Source organism: Lissotriton helveticus, chromosome 5_2, assembly GCF_964261635.1.
Source record: "Lissotriton helveticus chromosome 5_2, aLisHel1.1, whole genome shotgun sequence".
In the NCBI taxonomy this organism is placed as follows: Eukaryota; Metazoa; Chordata; class Amphibia; order Caudata; family Salamandridae; genus Lissotriton; species Lissotriton helveticus.
In genome coordinates this window covers 16237321-16257169 of record NC_136066.1, presented here as the reverse complement: position 1 = coordinate 16257169, position 19849 = coordinate 16237321, and the positions used below count along the sequence as shown (strand labels likewise).

Genomic DNA, 19849 nt, shown 5'->3' with positions numbered 1-19849 from the left:
CACCACCATGTCCACCACCACCACGTCCACCACCATGTCCACCACCACCACCACATCCACCACCAACATGTCCACCACCACGTCCACCACCACTATATCCACCACCAACACACCCTCCACCATGTCCACCACCACAACGTCCACCACCATGTCCACTACCACCATCACATCCACGTTAACTACCATGACCACCACCAAGTCCACCACTATGTCCACCACCACCACATCCACCACCACCACATCCACCACCACCATGTTCACCATCACCACCATGTCCACCACCACGTCCTCCACTACCATGTCCACCACCACCACATCCACCACCACTGCCACATCCACCACCACCACCATGTCCACCAACACCACGTCCACCACCACCACGTCCACCACCACCACGTCCGTCACCACCACGTCCATTACCACCACGTCCACCACCACCACGTCCACCACCACCACGTCCACTACCACCATGTCCACCACCACCACCACATTCACCACCAACACATCCACCACAAACACATCCACCACCACCACCATATCCACCACCACCACATCCACCACCAACACCACCACATCCACCACCACCACGTCCACTACCACCACCACCACCACAGCCACTACCACCACCACCACCACATCCAGCACCACCATGTCCACCACCACCACATCTACCACCATGTCCACCACCACGTCTACCACCACCATGTCCATCATCACAACGTCCACCACCAGCACGTCCAATCACCACATCTGCCACCAACACGTCCATCACCAACATGTCCACCACCACGTCCACCACCACCACTTCCACCACTTCCATGTCCACCACCACCACATCCACCACCACCATGTCCACCACCACCACGTCCACCACCATGTCCACCACCACCACCACATCCACCACCAACATGTCCACCACCACGTCCACCACCACTATATCCACCTCCACCACACCCTCCACCATGTCCACCACCACAACGTCCACCACCATGTCCACTACCACCATCACATCCACGTTAACTACCATGACCACCACCAAGTCCACCACTATGTCCACCACCACCACATCCACCACCACCACATCCACCACCACCATGTTCACCATCACCACCATGTCCACCACCACGTCCTCCACTACCATGTCCACCACCACCACATCCACCACCACTGCCACATCCACCACCACCACCATGTCCACCAACACCACGTCCACCACCACCACGTCCACCACCACCACGTCCGTCACCACCACGTCCATTACCACCACGTCCACCACCACCACGTCCACCACCACCACGTCCACTACCACCATGTCCACCACCACCACCGCATTCACCACCAACACATCCACCACAAACACATCCACCACCACCACCATATCCACCACCACCACATCCACCACCAACACCACCACATCCACCACCACCACGTCCACTACCACCACCACCACCACATCCACTACCACCACCACCACCACATCCACCACCACCATGTCCACCACCACCACATCTACCACCATGTCCACCACCACGTCTACCACCACCATGTCCATCATCACAACGTCCACCACCAGCACGTCCAATCACCACATCTGCCACCAACACGTCCATCACCAACATGTCCACCACCACGTCCACCACCACCACTTCCACCACTTCCATGTCCACCACCACCACATCCATGTTGACCACCATGACCACCACCACGTCCACCACCAGCACCACGTCCTCCACCACCACGTACAGTGCCACATCCACCACTACCATGTCCACCACTACCACATCCACCACCACCACATCCACCACCATGTTCACCACAACGTCCACCACCACCACGTCCACCACCACCACCATGTCCACCACCACCACCACCACGTCCCACACCACCACCACCATGTCCACTACCACCACATCCACCACCGCCACCACGTCCACCACCCTCACCACCCATGACATGTAAAGTGTCACTGGAGGGTAGGGGTAATAGGAGTGTCAACCCCGGCTCTACATGGGACATTTAGGGATGCATTGGGTACGAGAAGACGGGAATAGGGGCTAGAAGTATTGCACCAGACCCAAGATACATTTTGAAGAGGCCCAATGTCACAGGGGCTCCTGTAAAAGCACTTGCAGCATCTCTACCTCACAGTGGCATACCTGTACGAGCCACTCACTCAAAACAAGCATTGGCATAGACAATAGGTCTCGCCTTTGGGACCTTATAAGTGCTTAGCCATGCAACACTTAATGTTGTTGCACCAAGGATATTGTGCTTGATAACTAAACACTTATAAGGTCCCAAAGGCGAGACCTATCGGGTATGCCAATGCTTGTTTGAAAGAGTCATCCCCGCTTGTGATCATAAGCCAATTTTGATTGATTGTCTGCTTTTGTGTACCAAGTTGTTTGCATCCAACTGTGTAAGATTTAATGACAACATATTTTTTGTATGGACTGGAGAAGAAGAGAGGCTTAAGAAATGTCACTGCTGGCTTAATGACAGGTCACCAGACTTCAAATTCAGCACACACCACAATGCGACTCGTACCACATTTCTAGATATCGAAGTTTATTCATTTGAAGGAGTACTAAACACGACCCTCGACACCAAACCTACACATAGGAATAAAGCTTGCACTATGCCAGTCATCATCCTCGCAGTTAAAGAGATGATTTCCCCTACGGCCAATTTTTGAGGATAACAAGAAATTGTACAAAAAACAGATTATCAGTACCATGCATACAACTTGGTACACAAATTAAAGGATCGTGGATACCCAAAAACATTGCTTAAACGGCCAGTGAAGAGAGTGGGGTGGACACCACGTGAGGAACTATTAACCAAAAAAGAGAAAACAAAATCTGAACAATTAGTCTTTGCCTCAACATTCTTCATAAAATCCAACCAGCTAAAAAAGAGCATCAATCAATATTGGCATTTGAGCCCTCCATGATCTGCAGAGCAGGCAGGGCCACATCTGTCACTGCTAGGAATCCCCCTAACACTGCCAGAGCAGGCACCTCCACACCCGGCCCTGCTCGGCAATCCCTGGTTGCCTCATGATTGTCACCAGCGGTGCTTAATCTGCACATAACAGTGCAAGCACCGTGGCCATGATTTGCCTTTAATCTGCCTTGATTTTTTAAATTAAAATGTCTCTTAGTAGTGTAATAATATAATTGTCGATAATAACAGTATATTAACGTCTTTCCATTTTTTTAGGGTCCCCCTGGTCCCCATGGAAACCCTGGCCGCCCTGGACCACCTGGTCCTAAGGTAAGCACAATGTTCCTTTTTCCCGCTTCAGCGCCAACAGTGAGTGAGGACGAGAGGAGTGAGTGCAGAGGAAGGGTTTCTGGATGTGTAAGACTGTGAAGGAACCCAACTTTGGGGACTGTGTGGTAGGTACCTGTGCATGGGTACTGGGGGCTGCAGGGAGCAGTGCGGATCTGACGGTGCTCCTGTGCCCTCTTTCTTCATATATCACAAAGAGAGGGGGGACCTAAGAGTCATTTCAGGTCCAATGTCCACGCTCCTAATGCATACATTTTAAACTAAGAGGAGCACACTGTTCCTATAGCAGGGAGTAAAAGTCACCCATGCTTAAGGGTGCATAAAGTCACCCGTGCATTTAACATGGAAAAGAAAAGTGAACAAAAAAGGAAAAAGGAAAAATAAAACTTAGGTAAGGGGTACCCACAGGTGAGGGGAAAATACACTTTTCGTCCTCTAATGCCCCCAGATACCCCAAGGGGTGTCATGCTTCATCATCGGGCAGTTGCTCCTCGTAGGGCCGGCGCTGCAATTCCCTATGGACCCCCGTAGGGTCACTTTATCGGCCTTTCCAACTGAACAACAATGCCAGCAACCACAGCAAAGCCTCACTCATCAGGCAGCACAACAACTGACACACCATCAGTGGCAACAACCAGCAAGGCAGCCCTTTTGAGGAAGGTCAAGAGGAAGAGGCCAACCTCCCAGGGGAGAAGGATCAACAAGCAAGCACCATTCATACCGACCACAAAAAACCAGTGGGGGCAGAAGTGGAGGGTCCCTACAGAAGTGGAGTTCAATCGAACCCCGACAATTTGATTTTAAACATAATAACACATGGCTACTGCATAGAACTCACCAAACCACTGCCACACATCCATCCAGGGGTAAAAAACTTAAGGTACAGGAACTCACACAACTGTGAAGAGAAGTCAGAGAGCTCCTTCCAAAATGAGCCACAGAGAAGGTCCCCCCCCAGGGACGCAGACAGCGGCATTTACCCAACACACTTCCTTGTACCAAAACAAGACTTAAACTGAGCCCAATCCCAGATCTCAGGTATCTAAACAAGTTCATATGAACTCAACACTTCAAAATGACGATGCTACAAGAGGTACTACTCCCACAGCTAGTAATACCAATGATTCACTCACCAGATTCCTTAAACGAATGGAATAAAAACTTGAGGCCCTAACCATTGACATCATGCATCTTAGGCAAGACCTCTCTAGCCTGACCAAGCCAACCGCACGCACACTCAAATCATCACACCCCGCAGGTTATGAACGCATCTCCGGCCCTCTACTCCCTTAGGTTGTCAGTCCCACAGACCCCACCGAGCTCTCCGCACCGTATCAGCCCTGGAGGCTAATGCTATAGCAATTCTTACTACTCATCGAACCAGGTTATGGCTGATAAGCCTCCCTCCTCAATCCCAGTAATAGTGGATAAAAATAGAATCCCTACAACCATCCACTCGCCCAGACCACCTGCTCAATACGCTACCATTCAAACATCACATACTAGCAGTGATTAGCTGTTCAACACCCTACGGAGATCGCTGGAACTATACCTAATGATGTAATATGCATCACCTTCCTCACTGAATCCTGGCTCAATGACCTCTCAACCTCCGTTCTAGACCTGGTTATCCCACCGGGATTCAGCATAATTAGGCAAGGCAGACCTATGAGAACAGGAGGTGGACGAGCTATCATTCACAACGAAGAATGACAGCTTCCAATCTTAAAATCTGCAGAATTCTCGACCTTTGAGTACCTCGGAGCCAAACTTTCAGTCAAAAGCTCATCTGCCTTTGATTTGCTTAGCGCGAATATTTCCAAAAGTAAGGCTTTGTTGATAATTGGAGATAGCGATATTAGTGACTGTTTCCAGTCGCTAACATCTTGGCACGCCCACTTTGCATGTCATTAGCGATAAATATCGCTGGCATGCAAAGCTGGCCCCAAGATGATCGCTATCTCCTACTAGCTGTCGCTAACTGGTGTTAGCGACAGCTAGGTAATAGGGCGATAAAATTATCGCCGCTTTAGCGGGAAAAAGTCCCGCTAAGGCGGCGATAATGGCCCTTGGTAATATGCCCCACAATTTTTAAAAAACATTACATTTTCAATACTTCCTCCATAATTTCACATGTAATCAGAAGCGGGTAGGACACAGAGGACGGGGCATCGTTCTTAATTCTACAATAAAGTTTAAAATCCACAGCCTCAGCTTCGCCGTAAAACCTATCTATTCCTAAAATAACATTAAAAAACATGCTGGCCATCTATTTACAAAATTTAAAACCTTCACATCATTCAAAAATATACAAAATGGGACGGATGAATCATACAATCTTGACCATTTGAAAGTGCAAATGCTTATCTTGGCCTATGTTATGGACTGGGAGGCAAATCAGTTTACTTGTTTTCCTTTTATAGCTTTAGCGCCCTCTCTTCTTTGTCAAGAATACATTAAATAAGAATCTGCTTACAGCAAAAACTATTTTTTGCGAAGAGTCTGTTCTTAAAATACGTAAAGCATTACTACAGCTCCTGGTGCCTAAGAGCCTGCAAAGGGGTTTAATCCAACGTTTCCTCGCAGTAATATATGCTGCGCAGAAAAATAATATATGCACATCATTTTCTCTTGCTAGCTTTGTACATAGGGGGCAAAGGTCACTTCCCTTTTTTCCTTTCTCTCTATTCCAGCTGGATGTATTAGCGCCTATTTGCAAGATTCCATACCTGAACTGTAGAAATAGCGATTTTGCCAGTGGTGGTTCTATCTCATCTAAAAAAGGTTCTCGTTTAGCAACATCTTTAAAAGTTAAGAACCTCAGAGATAAGGAACCCACAGTAGCACTGTTCAGCAGGCTATTGGCTATATAACTCCAATAAGTCAATTTTAGGTTCTTTTTGCAAAGTGGCGTAAGTTTTTGAGGGTCGCTCCAGTAATGGGACAGGCCTAATTTTTGCATCCAGGACATTACGTGTTTCAGCCATGGGATATCTCTTGGTCTGTTCACCTTTGTAATTTCCTCCAGGTCAACTTTATAATGGATTAGTTCTGGGGTCACCCAGATCCTTATCCAGAACAATAGTGGTCTTAATACAGCACAGTGATCTGTGCGTTTGATATTCAAGTCCATAATAACTGGCAACAAAGGTGTCCTGTTTTGAAGTTTTAACAATTGTCTAAAGTATTTATTTTCTTCCCGCTCGAAGTTCTTTTTACAATGAGATCCCCAAATCTCAGCCCCGTAAAGTGCTGCCGATTGGGCTTTGAATTTATATACTTCCAAAGCTGGTGAAACAGCCTTTGAAGTACTAGCTTTATGCTTTTTGGGTTTCGCCTGCCGAAGGCTGCGCTCTGCGCAGCTTTTCGGCGCAGGTGAAATCCTTTGTTGACAATAAGGACTTCGGGAACGTCCCCCGGCTCTCATTGGCTAGCTCCATAAATGGAGGCTAGCCATTGGGTGCCGGATCTGTCCGTCAAGGCCGGACCAGATTCGGGGGCGTTCCCTCGATTTTTTCCCTGGGCGTTCCCTCTGTGTAGTCATGCGGTGGTGGGCGGAGTTGTTTTTGTTTTTTTCGGCGCCATGTTGCTGTCATTCTGCGGCCGACCGACGTTGGAGGAAGTCCAGGTGGGTGAGTGCTTGTTTTTCCTTTTCCTTGCCTTCCCGCCCCCCCTCCCGCTGACCGTGTGCTGTTCCCGCCCCCCCCTCGCTGTCCTGTGCCCCGTTCCCGCCCCCCCCCTCGCTGTCCTGTGCCCCGTTCCTGCCCTCCCCCCCCTCGCTGTCCTGTGCCCCGTTCCCGCCCTCCCCCCCTCGCTGTCCTGTGCCCCGTTCCCGCCCTCCCCCCCTCGCTGTCCTGTGCCCCGTTCCCGCCCTCCCCCCTCGCTGTCCTGTGCCCCGTTCCCGCCCTCCCCCCCTCGCTGTCCTGTGCCCCGTTCCCGCCCTCCCCCCCTCGCTGTCCTGTGCCCCGTTCCCGCCCCCCTCCCGCTGTCCGTTCCGCCCCCCCTCCCCTTTCACTCTCCGTTGCTTGTTTGTTTTTGGTGCCCAGGGGGTTGCATTCAGACTTGTATCGCCCAAGCACGTGGTTGCCATACTATTTAGAGCAAGTTTAGGCTTACTATTTGACTGCAGTTAACAAGAAATCATCTGGAATGCACTCGGTTTACATTGCCACTGAAAACGCAAAGGTTTAAATGGTTTCTTCTGTATGGCTTTTATCTAATTGGGAGCAGGGCATGGTGCTATTAAGAGGATTAGCAAACTTTTGATTAAATGCACTATGCCTTGAATTTCTTATGTTGAAGTGGACTCTTTTGGCAGTAATCACATCGCCAGGAGAATAATTGAACACCGTGTGCTGTTCCCGCCCCCCCCCTCGCTGTCCTGTGCCCCGTTCCCGCCCTCCCCCCTCGCTGTCCTGTGCCCCGTTCCCGCCCTCCCCCCCTCGCTGTCCTGTGCCCCGTTCCCGCCCTCCCCCCCTCGCTGTCCTGTACCAGGAGGTGAGTGACTAAGCATGGGCGTAAAATCCGTTCCGCTCGCGGATATTGCGGATTTTCAGTAAATTCGCAATCCGCGAACTTTCGCGAACTTACCGAAAATTCGTAAATCCGTGCGAAGCGTATTTTTTTGCTTGGTCGCACTTGCCAACTAGAATACTATACAATTTCGCGGGAGTAAACACTTGCGAAAACGTAGATGCGGCGGGCAGCGACAATCTCGCAATTGCAAGATTGCAAAATTTGCAATTTCGCACAAGAAATCCACCAGCAGGCAGCATAAACCTTGAAAATTATGATTTTTATCAGAATAACTCCTCAGGTTGACATTTGCCTGCACTTTTTTTTGCAAGGAGTCCATTTTGGGGCGGGGGGGTGGGAGGAAGGAAGTGCCCCACAGTCTCTAACTTCCTGTTCCTGTCCAGCAGGCTCCTCTCAGTGCTTTCTTCATGTGCTGGTCACTTTGATTTGGATCTTGACCTGGAAGCACTCAGCAAGTGCAAAAGTTCAATCTTATCATTAGTAACCATTCCCTGTACTGCCTGGAAGGATTACTTTTTGTGGATGCTGCTGGATATTTGGATTTTTGCAAAACTGAAAGCACTCAGCAGGTGCAAAAGTTCAATCTTATCATTAGTAACCATTCCCTGTAGTGCTTCCTGAGGGGCCCCTTCAGAGTTCAGTTGCCTACTTGCAACTATTCTATGACCCTGCTCTGACCCTCACAGCAGGCTCAGAGAAAGCAATTACAGATAAGGAAGCAGGTTGCAGCCAGGAAGTTCAAATTCAGTAACACATTAATCAGCCCCTAATTCATTTATGTCAGTTGAGGCAGGGCAGGTGTGCTTTTCCACCCATAATCTACAGTGATGAACTAGAGGGTGGCATGGGTGAGCCAGAGGGTGGCATGGGTGAGCCAGAGGGTGGCAGTGGTGAAACAGAGGGTGGCAGTGGTGAAACAGAGGGTGCTGTGATGAACCAGATGTAGAAACAACATGTTCGCGACCGTTGCCACCCGAAAAGTAAGTTCGCGTTTGCGAACTGGTACAAAATCCTCGCGAACTGGCAGAAATCCTTGCGAACACAAAAAAAAATAAAAAATCCGCAAATTCGCGAGAGTTCGCGGATTTTGCGGATTGCGAATCCGTAAATACGCAATTTCGCGGATTGCCAATTCACAAAATCCGCCCATGCTTATGAGTGACCAATACTCCTCTGACTGGATCCAAAGCCCACTGTGTACATCATTTTATTTTTATTACCGTATGTCTCACCTCTGTCTGTTGCCAGACGTTTTGGTACTTTACAGTGGATTTAGCGCCCGCCCATTTCTACTTCGGTTCATTGTCACTCTCCTTTGCTTGCTTGGAATTCTTAGCTTCGGTAGGTTTTCCTCCCTCTACTTTATTTCTTTGTTTTTTTTTTCTTCTTTAGCGTTATGGACGCACTGCTGTCCATCCACGGCTCACTATTTCAGGTGGTACTTTTTTCTTTTTATTTAAGCACCACTTTATGAGAGTGCGTGTTTCCTCCAGCTGGCTCCCTTGTGTACTTCTCCCCCTCTGTGTTTCTCACTCATTCTGTTCCTGCCTTTCATCCTTTGTCATTTTGCTTGACCCAGCATCTCCTACCCATCCTTCGTTGTCAGTGTGCTCTCCCTACCCTCTCCTGCCCACCCTCCATTGTCCATGTGCTCTCCATACCCTCTCCTGCCCACCCTTTGTTGACGTGTGCTTTCTTTACCCTCTCCTGCCCACCCTCCGATGTCCGTGTGCTCTCCCCACCCTCTCCTGCCCACCCTCTATTGCCCGTGTGCTTTCTTTACCCTCTCCTGCCCACCCTCCGATGTCCGTGTGCTCTCCCCACCCTCTCCTGCCCACCCTCTGTTGACGTGTGCTTTTTTTACCCTCTCCTGCCCACCCTCCGATGTCCGTGTGCTCTCCCCACTCTCTCCTGACCACCCTCTATTGCCCGTGTGCTTTCTTTACCCTCTCCTGCCCACCCTCCGTTGTCCATGTGCTCTCCCTACCCTCTCATGCCAACCCTCTGTTGCCAGTGTGCTTTCTTTACCCTCTCCTGCCCACCCTCCGTTGTCCATGTGCTCTCCCTACCCTCTCATGCCAACCCTCTGTTGCCAGTGTGCTTTCTTTACCCTCTCCTGCCCACCCTTCGTTGTCCATGTGCTCTCCCTACCCTCTCATGCCCACCCTCTGTTGCCAGTGTGCTTTCTTTACCCTCCCCTGCCCACCCTCCGTTGTCCTTGTGCTCTCCCTGCCCTCTTCTGCCCACCCTGTTTGCCAGTGTGCTTTCTTTACCCTCTCCTGCCCACCCTTCGTTGTCCATGTGCTCTCCCCTCCATCTCCTGCCCACCCTCCGTTGTCCACGTGCTCTCCCTACCCTCTTCTGCCCACCCTCTGTTGCCCGTGTGCTTTCTTTACCCTCTCCTGCCCACCCTTCCTTGTCCATGTGCTCTGCCTACCCTCCGTAGTCCGTGTGCTTTCTCTACCCTCTCATATTTAATGTACTTATAAGACCTTTGGGATAGCTCCTTTCATCCATTGGTCTGTTTCTGCATTATTCACATTTTGCTTCCACCCTCCAACATATACACCATAGGCCTGCGGTCTGCGCACTTCAGTCGTTTGGATCCCCCGATTTATGTATGGCTCATGACAGCCCCAGCTCCTTCCCTATTCCTCTGCCTGGCTCACTGCAGTGTCAGTAGCTTCGCAGACTCGGCCTCCTACTCTTGTTGCAAATGGGAATCATTGCAACATGTGTTCTATTTTGTTCAGTATAAACATTTGTTGTCAATTTAGGAGTACTATTCTCAATATACTTTGTAAGGTGCACAGCGGTTACCCTAGACCCCCCCTATAACATGTGTATTGTGAGTATGTGAAGAAAAAGTTACATGCCTGTGGTAACGACCTATCTGGTGGATGCTCGGTCTACCTGCAGATTTCTTACCTGTAGAATAATCCCAAGGATCACACTGGATACGGAAACTTCAAAGCTTTCAGACTGCTGTTAGTGGTACGCTGGCTTTGTATCGATGCCGGAAGAGGCATCAGATGACATCACTAAACATCCTGGTGTAACAACATTCAGTTCCCATCCATTATTTCCAAGCCTTCAAGGCGAGCTGACGGATTGGCATTGACAAAAGTAGTACAAAACTAAATTTGAATCTGGGGATTTTATTAGCTTTCCCCAACAAAAATCCATCAGAGAGGCGGGCTGGTTGCTAAGGTATTATATATATGAAAGAGCTTAAAGATTACAGCCTAAATGGTATCAACGGTCAGCATCTTTTTTATTTGCTACATATGAGAAAAAGCACATGGAGGTCAGCAACTGTCGTTAGTGACAGTGGAAGAGTAGACTGTATCTGACATTCGATACCCGACAATCTCTGTAGGTCAAAGGCCAGCGATTCTGAATATTCATTGAGGTAACCAATTATTCATGTATATAGGAACACAAAAAATTAGCGCCTGTGCTAATTTGGAATCATTCACTTAAGCGTTTTTTAGCTATGGTGTGGCAAAATACTCTTATGGGAATATGAAGGGCAAATACAACCTATTTCTCAGCTCTAGAATTCCTTCTCTCCCCTTCAATATGTATTCATCAATTTGCATAAGCCTTTTTTTTAATTAACTTTAGTTACATGAACTATTTTTGGTAAAGTTTCATGAAAATTATTGAAGTGAAGTTATGGTTAGGTTATCGCACCAAAAACTGTTTTGAAAAAAAAAAACTGGAAACGCACAAAAACACGCACGGTGCAGTTATGATTGTGAATTAAAGCCTAAAAATCCCACTGACATTAACAATCCATTAATTGCAAAATAGTCATGCAAACTATAACTCGGTCACCAAAGGAGAACTAGTGGATTTGCCAAAAAGAAAAAAAACAAGCATTTACAATGCAATGGTCTCTGCATTTTTAAAGTTAGAGCTATTGGCATTGCTCATGACATTATTTTTATTTATGTTTGTTTTTTTAAACATAAATAAATGGCATTGTCATTTACAATGCCAATAGCAGGGCAGAGGAGCAAGCACAACGAACGAGGGGGCAGGACAGCAAGCACAAGCAACGAGCTATAAACAGACACAGAGAGGAGGAGAGAATCCCCAGGTACATGGAACACTTACCCAATCAACAATTGTGAGACTAAAGGTATATAGGAAGGCACACAAAGCAGCAGTTCCTAGAAGAAAGTATGTTGGGGAGCTCATGGGAGGTCAAATGAGAGCAGAAGGAGGTAAGGGGGCGCTTGAAGACTGGAAGGGATCGTCAGAGCAGAAGTCATGTGGGGAGAACAGATGGCCAAGAAATAAGAGTGCAACAGAGAAAGGTAGGGCAGGGAGCAAGGAGAGAAAAGGCAAAAACATTAAAAACGTGACAGGTTAGGAGATCGTAATGATAAGGGGGTACAAATGAGGGCAGAGAAATGCACGCAAAGGGAAGGAAGTCAAGTTGTCATTTACAATGCCATTAGCTCTAACTTTTCCAAAGGCGAAACCGTTGCATTGTAAATGCTTGTTTAATATGGGGATCGAGCTCTGGAGCAGCGTTATCCTACTTTTTTCTAGTTGTCCCTTCCATGCCATTTTACTTTCCAGAGTAATTCCCAAATAATTAAAACTTTCAACATATTCTAGTTGCTGGTTATTTAAAACAAGATTTTTTTAAAGGACTTGTGGGGGTTCAGAGCCATGTATTTGGTTTTAGATGGATTTATTTCAAGACCTTTATGTATACAGTAGCTATTAAAAGCGTCCACCAGACATTGTAATCCTTTGGGGGTTTGTGAAATTAAAATGGTGTCATCGGCGAATAATAGGGCCGGAACCGCTTCATCTCCAAGGTGTGGAGAGTCATGCTTACAATTTAAAAGAAACTTGGGGATGTCATTTACATAGAGTGAGAAGAGGGTTGGTGCCAATACGCACCCCTGTCTAACTCCTCTTCTCACCGGGATTGGTTCGGTTAATTCTCCCTTTGGTCCCCATCTTAGCATTGCATAGTTCCCTGTGTGTAGCCTAATTAGTTGCCTTAATAACTCTGATGGTACCCCGATTTCCTTTAGTGTGGCCCATAATTGGGGTCGGAGAACTAGGTCAAATGCAGCTCTTAAGTCTATAAAAGCTATATATAAGCTGCCCTCCCTAAATGCTACATATTTCCAATAAATACACAAGAACCTAAAAACTTGGTCAACAGGACTTGTTTTTGGTCTGAACCCTGCTTGATACTTTGGTAAAATGTCCTCCTCATCCATCCACTCTAATAATCTATTTAAAATGTGCCGATCATATACTTTTTGTAAAATATCAATTAAACTGATAGGGCGATAATTAGCTGGGTTGTGGCGATCTCCTTATTTAAAAATAGTCACAATCTCTGCCCCTTTCTATGTATCGGGGATCGGCGTCCCAGCCGCTATTGAATTGCATAGGATGTTAACATAGGGGCTCCAGACTTCTGGATCGTGTTTTAACAGATCACCTGGAATCTTATCCGGACCAGGCGACTTCCCTGGCTTAATAGTTGCTATTGCTTTTTTTGACTCCTCTAAAAAGCAATTCTGTGTCAATAGATATTTCTTCTTCTGTGACATTCCTTGGGGCAAGTGTGCCATTACTACTTTTTGGTAGAGGTTAGAAAAGTGGTCAACCCAGGTTTTCTCATCAAGGAAGAGATCCTTAGGGCTTTTCCCCTACCTGTTGCCCTTTGCAAATAGACTCCAAAAGGCTACCTGGTCTTTAGATTTTGCAGCAATGATTAGATCCGTCCATATATCATTGTCCCAGGCTTTTTTTGACTCTGCTAATAGCCTTTTGTATTTATGCTTACTTGTGCTAATTTCTTTAGGGCTCTTTGTTTTAATTGTCTGGATTAACTCCAGCTTTGCTCTTCTACAATCTTTATTAAACCAAGGGTTGGCCATCTTATTTAGATTACTACTACCTCCTTCATCCTTTTTATATAACTTTGTCAGCAATGGATGGAGGGCTTCTACCAAAGTATGGTGCAGTTTTAGCACATCGTCATCCCCTTTTCTTAACTCACCAAATGAGCTAACAGTTTTGGAGAAGGTATTATATATGTTTATCATGGTGGCGTCTTTAGTCAGTATGTAAGGCCATTTCAGTGCACGCCTGTTGTTACTTATACTTAGTTCTCCAATTAATTGGGTATTCCCCTCCACCAATGCCTCTGTAGATTTAAAAGGATGGCATTCAAGTAAAAGTTCTAAAGGGTAATGGTCGCACTCTATTCTATTACCAATTATTAAGTCTATGGTGATGTGCCACAGATTCATAGAGGCTATAATGTAGTCTATCTGGCTATGTACATTGCCTCTACAAAATGTAGGACCGCTGGGTCTATCAGACGGAAGGCGCCCATTACACGCCCGTAATTCGAGTCCCACCATTACTTCCATAATTTGGGCTGCCTCGACCGTACATTTTACTTCTCTGAGGGATCTAGACTGGGAATTCTATATGCCGTTTCTTGATCTTCAAAGAGATCATTCATTCCCACCATGGGTTCATATTTACAATTAAAATCCCCACCACAAATTATGCTTGACCCGGACTCGATTGAGTCAAGGAATGTACCCAGTTGTTCTATCACTAAATATTCTTTACTGCTGCTGTTTGATCTATTATAGACATTAAGTAGATAAATAACCCTTTTTTCTAGAGTCATTATTTTTACTCCCAATATGTCTAGGGAGTCAATATGTAAAGGGATTACTTCTACTTCTAGTGTAATACTTGTCCATATAACCAACCCTCCAAATGGCCTGCCTCGGCCACTCTGACTGGCATTTATGCTGTAAGTTTTGTAGCCTAGTCTATGCGGAGTTTAGGGGCCAGGTCTCCTGAAGGAGTACTATATCACCCTGATCTATATATTCATTCCATGGCCCATCTGCTAGGTTCTTAGCAAGAGCTGCGATATTCCAGGAGATCATTTTTATTTTAGGGCTAGAATTTTCTCCCCTGTCTATACTTGCTTCTATTACATTTAGTATTTTCTCATTTGATACCCAGACTCGAGATCATGGTTCGGGCTCATATTTACTCCTATCATTCCTTGTTCCAGCCCCTTGTTCTCGCCTGTATTACTACTTATCTCCAGTACCCCCAGGGATGTCTCTATTTCTGCTTTATTCTTTGTTTCAACAGAGGAGTTAATCTTCGGCCCTTTTCGATTACTGCAGCCACCCAGTCAATCCAGATCATCCAACGCGGATAATTCTGCAAACCTGTTTGATAATGCCACTGACGGAGTTAATTCGCCACCAATGCCTCCCTTGAATCGTTTATAGAAGTAGCCCTGTGAAAATGCGTCTATGTCTGTACTACAATGCCGGTTCATCTCATGGCAGTCTAGTATTCTCCTAACTAATTGTGGCCGCCTAAAATTAATTACCACACAGTCTCCTCTAGAACGTTTTGGACCATCTCCCACCCATCCCACTCTGCGAACCATCAATATGTCGTCTGCATTGGCTGGGTGTAACCGCTTGAATTTTATGAGCCAATCTACTGTTTTGTTCCGAAGGTTGACCCAAGATTCTCTCTGATCTCTTATTAATACCGGTACCCCAGTCAGTACAATTACGTAGGGGCAGGATGCGGGAGGAAGAGTTAATACATCCTCATTCGGGAGTAAATCTGTTCCCTTGGGATTATGTACTATTTGTTTGTTGAGGTGACTAGTTTTAGTACCTGTAACTAGTATTGGGGCTGCACTACTACTTCCTTGGGTAATCTGATTTTCTAGTAGTTCCTTCTCTTTTTCAGACTGCTTTTCCCCACCATGGTTCGAGCCATCCATTCCAACAGTAATGTTGGTACTACCTTGGGCACCTGATTCAGTTGGCAATATCCTACTTCCAATAAGATTATTTGTCCCTCTATTGTTTTCATGGGAGCTGTCTTTCCCTCTGTTAGTGCTACCTCTACCATTTTTCTCAAAAAGTGCATTCATGTGCTCAATCTTGGTCTCCAACTGCCTCAGGCTCATTCCATGCTCTCCTTGGGTCTTACCTAGCCTATCTTTTAAGACAGTCTCCATTGAACTCTTAGTGCACAGCTCTTGTTTATTTTGAAAGTTTAAATAGCGCGAACAAGATCTTTGCAGATATCAGAGCGCTTTACAAGGGCATGGGGATAAAAATACAAAGTAATAAAGTGTATATACAAAGTAATATTTGAGGTAGTTAGGTACAAGGTGCTAGTTACATAGGTAGGTCAAAGGACATGAGGTAGGTCACAGGTGAGGTAGTGTCGGTACACTGTGCATAGACAAACAATTGCGTCAATAGTATAAAGTACAATAATAAGGAGCATATACTTGCTTAAGTGTGTTTAAAATATTTAGAGTTTAAAGGTGGGCAAAGTTGAGGTGGGTGTGTGCAGGATGTATAGTCCCACAGGTGCGACAGTAGTAGAGAAGTAGGGATCGTTGAGGTGGAGTGGGTAAAGTGTGCAAAGTCAACCAGGTGCGTCAACAATATAACAATATACATAGTCAAACAGGTGCGTCAAACATTATAACAAAATACAAAGAGTGAGCGTATACAGTCAAGTAATTCGATAATACGGGTGGTACAATAGACCAGGGGGGTCGGGCAGGTCTTACAGAGCAGATTCATGAGTGATACGGTATAGTAGATCATGTGTATTTTGCCATGAGGATCGCTTTAACTTCTTTCTTAAAAAGTGTGTTGGAGGAGATGAGCCTTGTTTCAGGAGGGAGTGAGTTCCAGATCCTGGGTGCCATTCCTGAAAAGGAGCGTTTATACGTTTTTTCCTTCCGAAATCTTCGAGGTTTCAACAAAAGATTGTTTGTGCTTCTAGTAGTTCGGGAGCCACCCGAAATTGTCAGCTTTTGAGTGAGGTAGGCGGGTGAATTCAGGTGAACAGCCTTGTGTGTCATGCATGCGATTTTCAGATGTATTCTGGCTTCAAAAGGTAGCCAGTTCAGTGATTTAAAGTCCGGGGAGATATGCGAGTGTTTTTTTGAGCCGGTGACGAGTCTCGCTGCGGCGTTAAGGGACGCTCTTAGGGGTGCCGTTGTAGTTAGGGGGAGCCCGCAGAGGGCGGTGCTACCGTATTCTATGTGCGGGATGACTATAGATTGTACTGCAGTTTGGAAGTCTTTGGCAGGAAGGAAGGGTTTAAGTTTTCTCAGGGTATTGATTTGGAAGTTCGCTCCTTTGGTTGCCTTGCTGATGTGCTGCTGCATGTTGAGATTGGTGTCAAGTGTTATGCCTAAAGATTTTGCTGAGTCTACTACGATGGGCTGTACATTTAGAGCCGTTAAGTGCTTAAGCCATGTTTGAGCCGTGGATATTTTAGCGGGAGGTGAGATCAGGAGGAACTCGGTCTTCAGAGCATTGAGTTTGAGGTGATTCTCAGCAAGCCAGGATTGGGTGTTTCTGATCGTGGTGTTTAGAAGCATGATGTCCTTGGGAGATTGTATTTTGAGATAAAGTTGGGTGTCGTCGGCATACATGTGAAAGTGCACGTTAGATGCCTGTAGCAACGTAGTGAGAGGTTCCATAACTAGGTTGAACAGTGTTGGGGAGAGGGAGGATCCTTGAAATACGCCTAGCGATACAGGTACCGGAGAGGACAGCAGGTTGTTGCTTTTGATTCTTTGTGTCCGGTTGTGTAGAAATGAGGTGAACCACTTTAGAACAGTCCCAGATATGCCCATTCTTGTGTTTAACAGTTCGAGTAAGTTCTCATGTTTAACTGTATCGAATGCTGAGGAGAGATCCAGAAGGATGAGGAGGCAGGTATCGTTTTGGTCTAGGATTTGGAGGGCATCGTCCACTATGTGAGTCATGGCAGTTTCGGTACTGTGCCCTGCTCGGAAGCCTGACTGATGAGCGTTTAGGAGATCAAACTTATCTATGTGTTTAGTCAGTTGTAGCTGTACGCATTTTTCCAACAGTTTAGCGAGAGTGGGAATGTTTGTAATAGGGCGGTAATTGTTTAGATCAGTGGGGTATGCTGTTGTTTTTTTTAGTAGCGGTGTGACTTGCCCTACTTTGAGGGCGTTGGGGATGGATCCTTGTTGAAGAGAGCTATTGATAATCTTAGACCAGAGTGGGAGAAGCCAAGGGGAAAAGTCTTTTACAGCGTTAGCAGGAAGGGGGTCAGAGAGGTGATTGGATGGTTTCAAGGTGCTGAGCAGTCTGCCAATATCTTCTTCGGAGTAGGTGCCAAAGGATGACCAAGTAGCATTGTTCTTTGGTTGAGGTATTGCTGAGTGTCGGGGGTTGGAGTACAGGATAGCGTCATTGAGGAGATCGCTTCTTATTCTCTCAGTTTTTTGGATAAAGAAGGCAGATAAGTCTTCGCAGGAAGGAGTAACGTCCATTGAGCTGAGTGTCTGGGGTTGCTCTTTGGATTGTGTTCTGACTAACTCAAACAGTTTTCTTGGACGGTTTTTAGCTTGGGCGAGCTGGAGGCTGAAGAAGTCTCTTTTTGAGCGTTTTATTTTCCTGAAGTAGGCGTTTCTCTGTTTCTTTAGACTTTTTAGGTGCACTGCAGAAGGGGCTGACCTCCAGGTGCGCTCTGCCATTCGCATGGCCCGTCTATCCTCATTGAGGCTTCTGTCATACCATGGATTGGACGTCTTCTTGGACGAGACTCTTTTCAGTTGCATGGGCGCCGCCTCATTGATTATTGTGGACATAGTATTGAGATAGTAGTCAGTCAGAAGTTGAACGTCCGTAACGCCGGGAGGGGGAAGTAGGAGATTGCAGCTGTTAGGCGGTAAGGAGTTTGGATTGAGTTTCTTCAAGTCTCTTTTCCACGCTTTGTGCTTAGGGGGTTGAACTGGGTTAAGTCTGATTTTTTCCTTGATGAGGAAGGAGACAATATGATGATCTGACCAGTCACAAGGTTGGATTGACTCCAGTTGAATAGCGCCCTCTTTGGAGATGATAAGGTCAAGGGTAGAACCTCTCTTATGGGTCGGGCTATTGCATATTTGGTTGAGATCAAGTGCGTTGAGAAAGCTTTTGAGGCTGTTTACCACTGTGTCACTGCTGTCATTCCAGTGGAGATTGTAGTCGCCAAGGAAAATTTGGGTGTGCTGCCGTCCTGAGTTGGCTGATATTGTATCCATGAGTTGTTGGACGAAGGAGAGTTTGTCCCCAGGTGGGTGGTATATAATGTGTAGTGAGCATACCGGTTTGCTTTCGCTGATGATATCGAGGCAGAGGTATTCACAGGAAGTAAGAGAGGGGACGACCACTTTGGAGACTGAGAAGTTGCTTCTGTAGATGCAGGCAATTCCACCGCCTGTCTTTTTGGCCTTTCAAGTCTAATGATACAGTAGTTGGGGGGACTAGGATATCCAGTATAGGTGTAGAGGTGTCTTTTGGAGTCTTTGTTTTTGCAAGTTTTTTTATGCCATCCTCGATTACGCCCACCCGAGTTTCGATGTTTGAGATCTTCAGACTAAGTGGTCCCAATAATGTGGTGAACAAGGTCTCCAGTCTTTCCCAAAAGCCTACTTCCCCCACAGCAGGCTTCCCACTACTAGGATGAGCATCAGCGGCACTTGCTTGTCCCTCACTTTTTTCCCGTTTTGTGAAGGTAAATTGAATGTCAGTTTCCGGTATGGGGACTGGCTTTCCCTCGCTGGATACTTATGGGCTGGTCTTTGTGGGTGTGATTCTGTTTAATTTTTGCCTTTTGCCCTCTTGTTCTTACAGGTGGGCTTTCCATGATTACCCCTTCTGTTAATTCTGGGTTGAAGATTAAAGAGGCATTCAACTCGGCCAAAACGTTAGGTAGAAAAGGGGGATCCTCATCTATTAATGGAGGTTGCATAGTAGGTGTTAGTGATAATCTACTAGCCAGAGGGAGAAGTTCAGGAGACACATTCTGGTGTATGAGATTAACCTCTTGCGTTGTGGTGCCAGGGAACCCCACATATGAGGCCATCAGCAATGAGTCCAGAGAATTTGCCAGGGAAACAGCAGTGTTTTCTAGTTGTATCGATTGA

The 19849-nt window shown here is 46.6% G+C and overlaps 1 protein-coding gene across 1 annotated transcript in view; it reads left to right on the top strand.

Annotated features, from left to right (window-relative positions):
* The window catches only part of COL27A1 (collagen type XXVII alpha 1 chain), a 1232768-nt gene that overhangs the window by 258544 nt on the left and 954375 nt on the right, over nt 1-19849 (top strand). Inside the window, exon 5 of the mRNA XM_078646681.1 lies at nt 3223-3276. Coding sequence (XP_078502807.1) covers nt 3223-3276 — 54 coding nt within the window. The remainder of the gene's footprint in view (nt 1-3222; nt 3277-19849) is intronic.